At 44.8% G+C, this 15,743-nt stretch overlaps 1 protein-coding gene across 1 annotated transcript; it reads right to left on the bottom strand.

The window, feature by feature from the left end:
- Nucleotides 1-2,718: 2,718 nt before the first annotated feature.
- LOC139320847 (membrane-spanning 4-domains subfamily A member 4A-like) lies at nt 2,719-11,573 on the bottom strand. Its single transcript, XM_070949313.1, is given in 7 exon segments — nt 2,719-2,777; nt 2,780-2,798; nt 4,768-4,887; nt 6,624-6,782; nt 7,754-7,810; nt 9,870-9,986; nt 11,466-11,573. Coding segments are annotated over 7 exon segments (639 nt in total).
- Between the last annotated feature and the right edge of the window lie 4,170 nt (nt 11,574-15,743).

Raw genomic sequence — 15,743 nt, 5'->3', positions numbered from 1 at the left:
TGGCAAGCTGAGAATTTCCATTCTGAGGTATAGAATGAGAAATGCATGCAAACAAGTGGCTTAAAATTGCATTATATGTTTCTTTAGGCTCTGGTCATTTATCAGAATGCGCATCCTGCCAGTGCTGAACATCCAGCCATCGACTGCAAAGAGCCAGAATCCCCCTGAGTTGCTTTCCCTTCATGGCAGCTATTCTGGAGTGTATCGGCTCCTGCAAAATTGAAGCCTTAAGCTTTTAAAGGAATTACATGGAACTTTTCATCCAGGGGAACATAGAAATATTGAATGGGCTAAGCAAGGCACCACGTAAAAGGTCTTGGGAATGCGAATATTCTTTGTTGCTGGTTAAAATATTTCCGTATGTGATGGTTGGCACCTGTACCAAGTTAAGTTTTGCTGTTGGAAAATGCACTGTTGGTGGGTTTATACAGCATGTTATGGATAAACTACCCTTTCCCCATTATAATGGTCGTATCACAGACCAGGCAAAGTCCAAAGCTCACCTCAACAGAGCTTAGCAACCATCCAAAGCTTGGAACCCATTCCAGAAATTGATTTGTGGGATGTAACCGTCTCTCCCTGGGAATTGTTCAAACAAAAGCCTCGGCAGCCATATATAGTCCCATGAAAATTAAAGAGCCAAATTTATAGCCATAATTTACATTCTTAGCCAATTTGTTCTAGTGGTTGAAATACCAGGCTAGAAACCAGGAGACGCTGAGTTCTCGTCCCACCTTATAAAGAAAAGCCAGCTGGGTGACTTTAGGCCAGTCCCTCCCTCGGCCCAACTCACTTTGTTGTGGTGGGGAAAACAGGAAGAGGAAGGAATATTAGCTACCTTCGCTGCCTTAAATTATTGATAAAAATAATGAAGACAGGCTGTAAATATATACATCAGAAGACAAACTTGCTTCCTGCCACTCGACTTTCCATCAGGTTGCCTTCTGCCAATCCAGCTCATCTCACCCATTATTTGAGGCACGAGAGCACTCCAGACCAATAAACTTGCTGAACTCATTATGACTTGCTTTTTTTTTTTAATTTTCTCTAAATTCCACAGAAATAAAGAGGGTTGGGGGGTGGGGTGGGTGGGTGTGTCTCATTCTTTGGGTACTCTCTCTCTCATTTTGCTGGCCCTCGTGCTTTGCAGCAAAGGAGAGTTTGGAAGGTTCAAAAACAATTGATCAGTGGAACAACTCGCCTCCAGAAGTTGTGAATGCTCCAACACTGGAAGTTTTTAAGAAGATGTTGGATAACCATTTGTCTGTTTCCAGCTCTGTTGGTTTTTGGTTCGGTGGATCCTTTGCCTGGAAAGCAGGTGAATTCAGTAACGGCCATTAAGTGAATCCAATTGAGGTCCCAGGAAGGCCATCCGTGGGGGTTGGGGGGAGGGGTAGGGGGGAGGATTGGGGAGGTTCAGCCTCTTTGAAGTGCTGATGGGTGGAGAAACTAAAGGGGACCTTAGCAGACTTGGGAAGTCTCTGGGAGGGGGATAAGCTGCTGCCAAGGTTTCTTTCCAGGCTTTATGGAGGTCCAAATAAAACATGGGAGAATGGAAAATGAAAAGACAGGGATTAGCAATAGCACTTAGATTTATATACAGTGTTTTACAGCCCCTCTCTAAGTGGTTTAAAGAGTTGACCTCTAGTCCCCAATTCTCATTTTTCCAACCTCTCAGAAGGATGGAAGGTGAGTCAACTTGGAGCCTGGTGAGAATAAATTGACCTTTTAGAGCAGGGGTGGGCAACTATGGCCCTTTTAGGACTTGTGGATTTTAACTCCCAGAATTCCTGAGCCAGCTATGTTAGCTCAGGAATTCTGGGAATTGAAGTCCACAAGTTATAAAAAGGCCATAGTTGCCCACCTCTGTTTTAGAGGTTCTCTGACTTTTCCCTTCCTTTCTATGGTCCCCAGCATTGCTGAATTTGTCGGCCTAAAGAAGCTGCCCTTCCTGCAAAGCCCAAAATGGATCTTCCTGGGATCGTGGTGGACCCAGAGTCTGTGCCTTTTATCACTCAGACCGATCTTCCCATCCCAGTGAAGAAGTTTTACGAGGGTGAACCTTTGGCCCTGGAGGTGAGTATGGACTGGAATGAGGGCTCCTCCCTTTTTAGACATCTCCAGGTCCCTCTATTCTGTTGCAATTGGGCCACGAAGATTCTGTGTTGTATACATACGAAAATTCATGAACCAGCTGTTATTCTGACCAGCTAATATGACGTCTAAAAACTATATAACCCCTCCCCCTTAAGGGAACATGATCTTGAAGCCTATAGCGTGAGGCCCAGAAAAATAAAATTAACACCAAAAACCCTTTCTCTTTGTATTGATCTTCCTTTAAAAAATCTTTATAAATATAAGAAAAAGTGTTGAAAGTAAGAATATCTATGCCTGATGAGTCCCAACAATGGATGAAACTGCTTGTCTAGTGCCTCCTACTGGCTACTTGCCAAGATGAAAGGAAGAAAGAAGTACCGTGTTTTTCAGAGTATAAGACACACTTTTTTCCCCTCCTAAAAGAGGCTGAAAATTTGGGTGCATCTTATACTCGGAATGTAGCCCCGCCCACTTCCAAGGTTGAGAAACACTGCTTTAGTCCATTAAATCCTTTATGTTCCACTGATTTAAAAGTTCCGTGCAATTCCTTTAAAACTTTGAAGGCTTCCATCTGCGGGAGGCAAATGCACTCTGGAAGAGCTGCTATGAAACAAAAGTCATTCAGGGGTGAATTGCTGGCTGTTTGCAGTCAAAGGCTGGGTGTTATTTGGCACTGGAAAGTTCCGATAGACAACCACAACCTAAAGAAATGAAAAAATGGAGGTTTTAAGGCCATTTGTTTTTGTCCTTCTATTTTTATTGCACTGTAAAGGCATGCAGAGTCACTTTGGATAGTGAGAGGATGGCATATAAATTTAATAAATAAAACAAATAAAATTTAATTTTTTTTATCCATATATTTCTCATTCCATAGCTCAGAGTAGAGTGTCTCGGCTTTCCAACAATCTATTGCAGGGGTCCTCAAACATTTTAAACAGGGGGCCAATTCACGGTCCCCTCAGACTGTTGGGGGGCTGGACCGGCTGGGTGGGTATTGTTAGGTAGTCATGTGACTCAGTGGGCATTGCTAGGTAGTCATGTGACTGGGTGGGTGTTGCTAGGTAGTCATGTGACTGGGTGGGTGTGGCCAATTTAGCAGTCCATTAAACAATACACACAAATTAAACTTTAATTTGTTATGCTCCTGGGGGTGGAAAGCAGTTAGTATAGGGATGTGGCTGCCTTGAGGGGGGGGATGAGGGACGTGTGTGTGTGTGTGTGTGTGTGTGTGTGCGCGCGCGCGCGTGTGTGTCGCCCTCCCTCCCTCCCTCTCTCTCTTTCTGGAGGCTGGGGAGGCCAAAAACAGGCCCGTTTTTGGCCTCCTGAGACCTCCAGAAGGCGGGAGGGAGCTGGCTGGTCAGTAGGGTTATGTGGGTGGGGGAGCCTCATGGTCCTACATGGGCCAGATTAATAGCTTCAGTGGGCCATATCCGGCCCGCAGGTCTATTGACTACTTCTATCTGTCCTTGTTTTAAATAAAGCGGTTTTATTCCATTCTGAAGGGGAATGTGCATTCTCACTGGAGAATAAAGATAGTACTGTCTCTCTTTAAAGCAGCTGCATCCTTTTCTGTTTTGCATATCAGGAGCTACCTCCCAAGTCCCAGAAAATGATCCAGCTGCTTTAAGGACTTCGAGACAGCTGCTGGGTTCAGGTTCCTACACATTCCCAAGCAATTCTTGACATTCACTTTGAGGTGCCCTCTGTATCATTTGTAGATGAGGTGGCAGCACTTAATTGGGCAGGGGAACCCTTATCTCCTCCCCTGCTAACGAGAGATGACGGCTGGGCTCACTGAGATGTCTAAGTTGGTTTACTTTCTTTAGGTTTATTGCACCAGGAGAATCTATCCACAACTATTCAGAATCCTTGATTTGCAGTTTGGTCCAGTGGTCAAGCACTAGGCTGGAAAATAGAAGACCGTGAGTTCAACTCTCACCTTAGCCATGAAAGCTAGCTGGATGACTTTGGGCTACTGGTCAGTGGTGAAATCCAAATTTTTTTTTTTACTACCAGTTCTGTGGGTGTGGCTTGGTGGGCATGGCTTGGTGGGTGTGGCAAGAGAAGGATACTGCAAAATCTCCATTCCCACCCTACTCCAGGGGAAGAATACTGCAAAATCCCCATTCCCTCCCAACTCCTGAGGGAAGGATATTGCAAAATCTCCATTCCCACCCCACTCTGGGGCCAGCCAGAGATGGTATTTGCCGGTTCTCCGAACTACTCAAAATTTCCGCTAGCAGTTCTCTAGAACTTGTCAGAACCTGCTGGATTTCACCGCTGCTACTAGTCACACTCTCTCAAGCCAACCCACCTTACAGGATTGTTGTTGTGGGGAAAATAGGAGGAGAAAGATGTATTAGATATGTTTGCTGCTGAGTTATTTGTAAGTAATAAAACCTATGAATGAATGAATATATATGTGAAGCCCAATGATTATGTTGTTCTACAGCACACTTAGTACATCATGTAAACTAGAATCGTATGTTGATTGGCTACTCTTTTACTCTTATTACTATTATTATTATTATTATTATTATTATTATTATTATTATTTTATTCTACCATTAACTGCTAAAGTCCTACTATTCCATATTATTCAACAAAGTATCAGAAAACCACATTTCTGAATCCCTTTGATTAACTACCCATCTTCCATTGGAATCTTACCGTTTCAGTGAAGGGATCTCGGCAAAGCATCTTACAGCCAAAAGACGCAAGAGAGATGGCGATGCAAAACTCCAGGAGGTTGATCACAATAAGAAAAACCAATATTCCCATACCGATATTCTACCAATGAAAGAGAAAAGTAACATATCCATTTTTATACATACAGGTAGGTACATATATCTCCAATTATGTAGAGTAAGGAAGATGACCTGGTTGAGATAACGCAGGGTTCTGTCTTGTCTGGACTAAAAGTAGGGGGGATGAAGCATTTTTTTAAAAAAAAATTGAGAGCAATGAAATACTCCTTAAAAGTGGCTCTGGCAGACACCTCCCTAATTTACTGCAGTATACAAAAAGGGCAGTGGTAGAATTCAATTTTTTTTTACTACTGGTTCTGTGGGTGTGGCTTGGTGGGCATGGCAGGGGAAGGATATTGCAAAATCCCCATTCCCTCCCTACTCCTGGGGGAAGGATATTGCAAAATCTCCATTCCCACCCCACTCTGGGGCCAGCCAGAGGTGGTATTTGCCGGTTCTCCGAACTACTCAAAATTTCTGCTACCGGTTCTCCAGAACCTGCTGAATAGCACCCCTGAAAGAGGGAAGAGGGGCAGTCCTTGTAAGATTCTGTTGCTACAGCCAGTTTCTATAAAAAATAGTTATAGCCTTCCTGCAGAATTGATTCCCTAGTCTGGTGTCGCTTGTGAGACTCACATGTACCTTCTGGGTATATAGTCAAGTGGGGAGGGATATCTAATTTGATCACAATCCACAAGCAAAAACTGCAACCTAGTTTTGTAAATAAAATAAAATAGGTCAAAAACAGTCAAATGCCAACCTCAACAATGGAATCAAAGCTCCAGCTAATCTTTTTTTTTCTATGCATTTATAAAATTCTGGCAAAACATGAATTGCTCTCTTACTGCTGCTACCTTGAATTCTGAAGATGTTCTGGTTGCAGCTGCTTTGAAAGGATTGAGAGGGGGGGAGAACCCAGAAGGCAACATTCCTGCCATTCCTTTCTATGGCTAAATCTCTTTGGGATAGATTTTTGACACCACAAACTCCAAAGTGTTACGCCTCCACCTACAGAACAGGATGAGCTCCCTGTGTTGTGGCCCACACCCTGCATAGCTGGCAGCAGAGTCAGACAGTGAGGAGGTTGTGGAGGAACATGGGCAAGTCCTGGGGGCTGGGGAAAGCGCGGACGAGGGCTCTGTGTTGGAGGCAGAGAGAGAGAGAGCTAGACAGCAGTGAGGCAGAGGAACAGCTGGAGCCCGTTCCCAGTATGTGCATGCACAGAGCTGCCATAAGACAAGAACAACTCAGAAAGCAGGGTTGACTTGGGAGTAAAGTCACACCTTGGAGGGGATTGGCCCCTCCCACAGGAAACAAAAGAGGAGCGACCGGAGAGGGGGCTTTTGCAGGAAACAATTCGTTCGTTCGTTCGATCGTTTCAACTCGTTCGTTCGTTCGTTTCAAGAGTGGAAAGTTCTGTTCGTGACTCTGAAACTCTGCGCCAAGTTTTGCCTTACTCTGCATTTGGAAACAAAGTTACCTGGCAGTTTGCCAAGCGAGATAAGGTATGTTGATAAATATTCCTTTGAAAAACTGTTTGGACAAGCCTTGCTGACTGTGAAAGAAAGGAATTCGCAGTCGTGTAAATAAAAGAGGTTTTGCCGGGACCAATTCCTGCTTCCTGCTTCTTAAGGGAGCCTAGATCAGAACATCCTCCACCTCCTCCTCCTCCTCCTCCTCCTCCTCCTCCTCCTCCTCCTCCTCCTCCTCCTCTGTCCTGTTGAAACCTAGTTCCCACAGATGGATTCTGGAAGGTCACAAACATAGAAAAAGGCACACCTGGGCTTCATCACATTTTTCCTTAGTGTCGTAACGATAATAGTTGCAGGTGTCGCCAATATTAAATGGAAGGAGGGGGCTGACTGAGAAAGACAGAAATACGATGCCAAGGCCAGCTGCAATGGCACTTATCACATTCATTGCCAGCATGCCTTTCACCTGGGAGGGACAAAAAAAAATAATAATTAAGAAACACAAATTCACACAAGCACAAACAGAGTGACTATATGACAACCCAGATTTCTCTGATGATACAAAGAACAGAAGAGTTCAGATCAGTGGTGAAATCTAAAATTTGTTACTACCGGTTCTGTCGGCGTGGCTTGGTGGGGGTGGGTGGGTAATGTGACTGGGTGGGCGTGGCCAATTTTTTTTTTTTTTTACTTTTAAAAGCATTTTTTCTACAACCTCTTCGGCGAAGGGGTTGTTAAAAAATGCTTTCAAAAGGCTCTGACAATCCCAGCTGAGCCGCACGATCATCAGAGGCTTTTTTTCGGCCGAAGAGGTTGTAGGAAAAATGCTTTTAAAAGTAAAAAAAAAAAAACTCTCTGATGATTGTGCAGCTCAGCCGGGCATGGGGGTGGGGGCAGGGATTTTTGCTACCGGTTCTCCGAACCACCCGCCTCCATCGCTACCGGATCGGGTGATCCGGTCCGAACCGGGAGCATTTCACCCCGGTTCAGATAGGTTTCCATTTTGGATTTGCTTTAGCAAGAAAAGGTGAGGCTGATAACACCCTTGTAAGAATGGTTCAACTCCTTCGTACACCTTTCCAGTGGTGCTGTTTGGACACACATTTGCAGACTCTCCACGTGACCACCATGGAGAAAGAGAAACAGCTTCAAGATGCTTGCTTCTGCAGAAGCAACTGCTTCAACTACTAGAATATTCAATCAGAGATGGAAACACAGAACGTCTTTGTCATAAAGTGGCAAAAAGAGATTCGCAAAAGACCTGCAGCTTCCAAAAAGGGAATTCAAAGTCAACCACCATCATGATGCTCCATTTGATGTTAATGATCCAGGAACATCAGGAATCCACCCAGCTGATTGGTAACCCAATGGGTTGTAGCTCTTCAGATAAGAGGCTTTTAAGCCATGGCCTTCACTTGTCTCCCATAGGTTAATTACCAGAGGGATCTTGGGATTCCGAGCAGCTGCCACAGTTAAGGATCCAGAAATAATATACTGAAAGAAAAGAAAAAGCAAATCAACCTGGCTCCATCCCTAGAGAACCAGACATACAGACTTCTCTCTCTCTCTCCCATCACAGGCCTATTGTTTGGGTTCCAAGTAATACACCCATAACAGATAGAATTCCAAAGCAGGTAGATTCCTCAAAGAATTGTTTTATTAGGTCTATCATATTGGCACAGGCTGGTGAAAACTGACTCTAAAGATTCCCACGGTTTTCACCAAGTTAAAAGTAATTTTTTTCCCCTTCCCCAAACAGTCAGTCATATGGTCCAATCAGCATGTCTTCCGGTTGCTTGGTAATGTCGATCCACCTCTCACCGACCACCTGTGGGAATGTCCTTGGTTCCCCAGGGCAAAGTATTTTGTTTTGGCTACAAACCCCATCTATCTCTATCCCCCCCTCCCTACCCCTCAGCTCCAGTGTGGCAACACCGAAGTCCAGAAAATGGCCTCCGTTAGGCCAGCTTCAGGGTTGACACCTATAATCTCTCTCCCACCTTAATTTGCTCCTTACTGTTCATTGGTCATTAAGTACTGTTTTTGTGCTGAGCCTTAATCAATTTTCCCTATTCCGGTTGAAGATGCAGCTGTTTTAAAGCATCGCAGCCAAAAGCTACATTCATAGAACTTTTGTACAACACAGCATAGCAGTAATATTCAGCATTTTCCCAATGTCTCTGTGACAGGGGTATCAAACTGGATTTCTTCGAGTGCCGGATCAGGATTTTAGTTCTCTGCAAGCTGGCAGGAGTGAGGAGACGGGACGGATGTCTCCTGTAGCACTTTGCTGGCCAAAACAGGGCACAGGGGTCGTGCATGGCCCCTCCACGCCTCGTTTTCGGCCTCCCCAGCCTCCAGCAGCAGTCTGTCAGCAAAAAATGGGCTGCATGGAGGCCCCCATGAGGCCCATTTTTGGCTGGCAGAGTGATGCTGGACGCTGGGGAGGCTGAAAATGGGCTGCGGGTGGGCTGGATGCAGCCCCCTGTAGCCCGTTTTGGCCGGCAGATGCACTGCAGGCCAGTCCTTTGATATTTCCAGGCTGACCCCGCGGGCCAGATTTAAGTACCTTGAGTTTGATACCCCTGCTCTATGATAAAAACCAAAGATCTCCAGATGCTGCAAACACCTCTCAGTCTCATGGTTCTCATGACTTGCAATCTCCTGCTGGCTTCCCCATTGTCTTTGCTCATCCGAAGCAGGCTGTGAAAGTCACAAATGGCAATCGTGTCACAGGATAACGCATACCAGTTGCTGAGCATCTGAGTCACGATCCTATGACAATGGGGGCTCTGCAATGGCCACAAGGTTTAGGACTGGTCCTCAGTCCCCTTTGTTCAACGGCACTATAACTTCAAAGAGTCATTGAATGTGGTGGTAAGTAAGAACTAGCTATACGATAAGAGCCAAGGAGATTACTTCTATTTTTGTAATCTCTTAATCCAGAGGGTTTTAGAAATTTGGAGACCAGGCATAAGACAAAAGTGGAACTTTTTCTGAAGTAAAGTCTGTAAAAAGATTTGGAGAAATGAAAAGCGGCTAAACTACAGCTCCAAGCATCCTTCAGCAAAGACCAGTTTGCTGTCAGGCTGCTATGATGTGCAATTCAACATCTGGATCCCGAGTTATCGTGTTGAATTGTTTCAATGCATCATCATGTAAAATTACCAAGATTCCATCCCAATAGAGTACCTTTTGTCACTGCGTTTTTTTTGTGTTTGCCAGCTGTGCTTGAATTCTAAGACTTACGGTAGATGCTGAGCACCTTATCTCTGAACTACTGCGCATGTTCACATTCTTTTCTTTTCTTTTTCTAATTTTCTTTGTTCGCCTGCCAAGAGGTAAGGCAGAAACGCTGCCAAGATGTAATTAATAGCTAGTAAGATTGTTTTTTACTTCTTTATAATAAAATGTGTTTTATTAGAATGTATCTCGGGTTTATTTTCTTCAAGTATACTTCAAGGAAAAGCCATGGTCCGTCTCTAATTAAGTGCAATTAACCCAAAGGGTAATTAATTGCCACCCTGACATCTTTATAAGCAGGAAAAATTACCAAGATTCCACCCCAATAGGGTATCTTTATAAGCAGGAAGTAACTCGAATCAGTATAAATTAAGTTGACCAGGATCCCAAAAACTATTCCAGTGATTCCTAGGAATATCTGTGTGATCTGCAAACAGAGAAAGTAATCATTTCAATTTCAGTCATCACTTTTAACTCGCACACCACAACCAGAGCAGGAGGGCAGAGAGATATGCCAAAGCCTGATGATATTTTATCCCATCGCCTCCCAAAACTTTAAACTTTAATAAAATAATACAAGATTTTAAAATGGGATTCACCTGCAAATACGACTTTCCCACAATGTGGAAAACCAACAATACTCCAGGTGTCACTGAACTATAACTCCCAGCATCTGTCGGCATTGGCCACCGGTTTGGATCACTATTGTTCAACAATCTCTGCCGAACCTATTACTTTCTTCATGTTATGTTAGCTACTGGCCAGAAGGAGGCACTATGCAATCAGTTTCCTCCATGTTGGGACTCATCAGGCATAGATATTTTTATGTTCAATCAGGGGTGAAATCCAGTAGGTTCTGGAGAACCGGTAGCGGAAATTTTGAGTAGTTCAGAGAACCGGCAAATACCACCTCTGGCTGGCCCCAGAGTGGGGTGGGAATGGAAAATTTGCAATATCCTCTCCTCAGGAGTGGGGAGGGAATGGGGATTTTTAGTATCCTTTCTCTGGAGTGGGGAGGGAATGAAGATTTTGCAGTATCCTTCCCCTGCCACGTCCACCAAGCCATGCCCACCAAGCCACACCCACAGAACCAGTAGTAAAAAAAAATGGATTTCACCACTGTGTTCAATCCATACATAGCGCACTTTATAATATTCTTTCACTCATTCTTTTCTGTTTCAAATTTCAATATTTTTACACTTTAGCAATTACGTGTTCATCATTGTACCCGATTCTATTTCAAACTCAGTCATGCTCAATGATGATTCAACCATGGTCTGCATATACTGAATTTTAAGGGAGCATCTGCCCTTCCTGAAGGAAAGGCATAAAGCTAGTTCTGAAAAAAAGCCAATCTGTAACTTCAGCAAGCCAGAGAATGCAACTCTTATCTCTATTGGTTGGAGACCTGTGTCATACGAATCAGCTCATTCTGCCTCTCTCCAATCTTTTGCCTAATTTTTTTCTTGCCCTTGGCAGGAATGAGCATGGGTGGCACTCCAGAAATACAACTCCCAGCATCCTCCAGGACTGGTCCCTCTCACTGCGGCTGTTGGGAGTCATGTATTCACCTCTGGAAGACCATCCATGTTTCCCAACCTTGCAGAACGCAAGAAATTCAAAGACCAAACGAAACAGGAATGTCCATTGTTCTGATTTAACTGCCCTGCAAGCAGTGGTGGGATTCAAGTAATTTAACAACCGGTTCTCTGCCCTAATGATTTCTTCCAACACCCAGTTTGCCAAACTGCTCAGAAAGTTAACAACCGGTTCTCCCGAAGTGGTGCGAACCGGCTGCATCCCACCACTGCCTGCAAGGATGGGGACAGCTATGACCACACCTAGATTTCCAAGAGTCATTCAAAAGGAAGCAAACCATCATTCCCCCATTCATCTTTGTACTCACCCCCAGGGCCACAGGTTCACCCTGATAAAACTTCTTCACTAAAACCGGATGATCAGGCCCAGGGGAGGAAAACTGAGAGTCTTTACCCACGACCACAGGAGAATCCATGCTGGGCTTTTCAAGAATGGAAGCTCCTTTAAGCTGGCCAAATCAGCAATACTGGGGGGACCATAGAAAGGAAGGGGAGAAAAACAGAGAACGAATAAAAGACACCATCCCCTTCTTTTAATTTAATAACACTTCACGTGAAGTGTTAATACCACTTTATAATGCCTTGGTCAGGCCACACTGGGAATACTGCATTCAGTTTTGGTCACCACGATGTAAAAAACATGTTGAGAGCAACCAAGATGATTAGGGAACTGGAGGCTAAAACATATGAAGAAGAACAGTTGCAGGAACTGGGTATGTCTAGTTTAATGAAAAGAAGGACTAGGAGGTGACGTGATAGCAGTGTTCTGTTATCTCAGGGGCTGCCACAAAGAAGAAGGAGTCAAGCTGTTCTCCAAAGCACCTGAGGGTAGAACAAGAAGCAAAGGGTGAAAACTAATCAAGGAGAGAAAGAACCTAGAACTAAGGAGAAATTTCCTGACAGTTAGAACAATTAATCAGTGGAACAACTTGCCTCCAGAGGTTGTGAATGCTCCAACACTGGAAGTTTTTGAGAAGATGTTGGATAACCATTTGTCTGAAGTGATGTAGGGTTTCCTGCCTAGGCAGGGGGTCTGACTAGAAGACCTCCAAAGACCCTTCCAACGCTGTTATTCTATTCTAATTTCCCATTCCTCAACATTTAAGTCCTGCATCAATAAGCTACAAGCAATGCAGTTTGCGGTACTGTATCACCATGCAAGAGGCTTCCCTAAGCTGCTAGGTCGGCCTTTAGTTTCATCACCCCCGACATCAGCACTTCAAAGAGGGCTGAGGCTCCCCAACCCCACCCCAACCCCACCCCACCCCACCCTCTCTCTCTCTCTCTCCCTCCTTCTCTCTCTCTCTCCCTCCCTCCCTCTCTCTCTCTCTCTCCCTCCCTCTCTCTCTCTCTCCCTCCCTCCCTCTCCCTCTCTCTCTCTCTCCCTCCCTCTCTCTCTCTCTCCCTCCCTCTCTCTCTCTCTCCCTCCCTCTCTCTCTCTCTCCCTCCCTCTCTCTCTCCCTCCCTCCCTCTCCCTCTCTCTCTCTCTCCCTCCCTCTCTCTCTCTCTCTCCCTCCCTCTCTCTCTCTCTCTCTCTCCCTCCCTCCCTCTCCCTCTCTCTCTCTCCCTCCCTCCCCCCCCCCTCTCTCTCTCGTAGATTTACGGGACTTTGATTGCACGCCACGCACTTAAGCAACCACTTAAGGAAATTGACTTAATTCCCAATGCTGTCGGTGCACGTATCCATGCCGCCAACGGGACTGGAAACACGCAGGTGCCAAGCCCGCCTCCCAGGCAAAAAAAAAAAAAGGAGGCAAAAACCCGAATCCATCTTTACAGGATTAAGTAGACCGTCCGAATGAAGCTTCTGGGTTCAAACCTCCACAGCCACCCAGGAGGCCCGCAATCTACTCGACCCGAACACGCGTGGAGCCCATTGCTCAGCTTGCCAGCGCGGATCGTGGGGAAACCAAGGATTCTTTACGATCTGGAGGAAGGAAGCGCAGAAGCGGATCCAGCACCAGCGCGTAGCAGCTCCTTTCCCTGCCCACCGACTACCGCCTCCGCGACTCTGGAAGGGAGGAAGGGGAGCGAGTTGGCCGCCCTGCCCTGCCCTGCCCGCCCTCCGGACCGAGGCTGACCCGCTCGGCTCGTCTTTTCGTCCGTCCCGACCCGCTGCTCAACCGCGCGGGGGGCTCAGCGTTATTCGAAGCCCGTCGGGAAGGAGAAGGCGATTCACACAAACCCAGGCAGAATCTGTTTACAACCTGGAGCTCTTCGGGGCCTCCGAAGCTCGTCTGCTTCCTGATGATTACCTCACCTTGTGTTGTAATGCCAACGGATAATGAGCTAGAAAAACTTTGCAAGATTGGTGGAAACAGGAAGACGATGGGTTTTTATTTTTATTTTTATTTTTTTTTATTTTTTATTTGATTTATATGCCGCCCTTCTCCGGAGACTCAGGGCGGCTTACAAGGCGTTAAGCAATAGCCTTCATCCTTTTGTATATTTTATACAAAGTCAGTTTATTGCCCCCACAAACTGGGTCCTCATTTTACCTACCTTAGAAAGGATGAAAGGCTGAGTCAACCTTGAGCCTGGGGAGATTCGAACTTGCAGTAATTGCAGGCAGCTGATGTTAATAACGGTGCTAAGGTGGGCGGATGGGCTCAAGGAGACCCTAAGAAGATTCTTGGAAGAACTGTGGATTGTTGCCTGTTATAGGTTGATCTGATATTTGTCTATGCGTCAAGAGTCAAGCCCAGTTGCGCCATCTCCCTACCTACTGTTGGCAGAAATATCCATCTGGGTTCAGTTCCAAGTTGGGGGAGAAAGACACTGGAAACATGGAGAGTGCTTGGAAAGATGGTTTAATGGTGGGCAGGATCTCATGGTTTGAGTTCCTGGACAGAAAAAGGGCCGAGATGCTGAGCGTGGCTTGGTTTTATGCCCTCTCTGAGCTTTGAACTTCTTGGGGTTCAGGAAGAGTATCCTGATTGGTTGTCAGACTCCCAGGGGGTGGGGGTCTTAGCTAGCATTGCTGGCTGATGTAATCTTCCCAGGTGAGTTTCTGTTGCTAGATGGGACCTGTTGTGTTGCAGATGATGGTCCATTGACAAAGGTGGGGGGGGGGGAAATGAGTGAGCTTGGCTGCTGCCTTAATGGTCCATTGATAAAGGTGGGGGGAGGCAGGAAGCTGCTTTGTCTTTAAAACATGTTTCTCCATTTCTCATCCAGGGAAATATATTTTGCCTTTTTAATATTTTCTAAAACATTTCATTCTTTTAGGAGAGGGGTGGGTGCTAACTTCCTACACTACTTATAATAACCATCTCTAGAGAGACCAGAAGTTCAATCTACACCAGTTATCTGACCATAATAAAACTGGAATGTAGAATTATTCACGGTTTCCTTAACAGCAGTTGTAAAATGATGTCTATTAATAAAGAACTTTATTTATTTATTCATTAAAAAAAAAACCTGACTCTCTTTAGAAGGCCAGATCCTGAAGATGAAACTCAAATACTTTGGCCACCTGATGAAAAGGAAGGACTCACTGGAGAAGAGCCTAATGCTGGGAAAGATTGAGGGCAAAAGGAGAAGGGGATGGCAGAGAACGAGGTGGCTGGATGGCGTCACTGAAGCAGTAGGCGTGAGCTTAAATGGACTCCAGAAGATGGTAGAGGACAGGAAGGCCTGGAGGAACAGTGTCCATGGGGTTGCAATGGGTCAGACATGACTTTGCAACTAACAAGAACAATAATAAAGAACTTAGACTTAGGGTCCAACAGGCTTGTCCAATCATTGTATTTTTTAGGCATGAGAGAGAGACACCTTCCCTCTTGAATTTTTTGATGCATGGATGGGGAGGGGAGAGAAATGGGGAAAACATATAATTATGTAAAAACACAGTATGCCTCTATTTGGCATGTTTTCTTTGTAGAGGTCAACCTGTTAAAAAAAAAAGACGGAGTTCAGGAAAGAATGGAACTCTAACTTAAAAAGCCCAAATTCTAAAAGCAGCCTGGTTGAACATCTTTTTAATGTAGAAACTCAAAAAGCTACAAGAATGTTTCTGCTGCCACCTTCTGGTTGAAATCTTCCAAGGTCTTTTCTTCTCATAACTATGGTTTTACATATTTTGTTTTTGTTCCCATGCTTTTAACAGGGAACTTTCCATTTTGAAAAGTCGTCTTAAGTTCTGTTTATACTTTCCTGCACATTTTTTCTTCAGACATATGTGAGAGCAGGCTTGGGCTGGTTTTAATTTGTGTTTGAGATGGATGGATATTTGCAGTTCAACCCTTGCACAAATATTTTAAAAACATTCAAGAAAATACAGGCACAATCATATAGCGAACGTATTAGATATAAAATCACCTAGAATTTTCATTCCCTGTTGCTTTGGTTAACTCCCCTAAGATGATTCCCCAGGATCACTTCTGTAATTTCCACCTCAAAAAAAAAAGAGGGGAGGGGAAAGCAAACTTCAGTTTATCTCGACAGTTCAGGGGCAACAATGTTGAAAAATGTTGGGCTTCGGCTATTCAGCTTTTTATTTTTTTTAAGGATAATTGTAGGACCTAAATTAATGTTTTTCAGCCTTGGCAATTTTAAGATGTGTGGACTTCAATATGGATGACTGG

This window comes from Pituophis catenifer, unplaced genomic scaffold (genome assembly GCF_029215685.1).
Source record: "Pituophis catenifer annectens isolate HBS135680 unplaced genomic scaffold, rPitCat1.0.hap2 SCAF_9, whole genome shotgun sequence".
Lineage (NCBI taxonomy): Eukaryota > Metazoa > Chordata > Lepidosauria > Squamata > Colubridae > Pituophis > Pituophis catenifer.
Note: the sequence above shows the minus strand (reverse complement) of the source record. Positions and strands in the feature narration are given on the sequence as shown.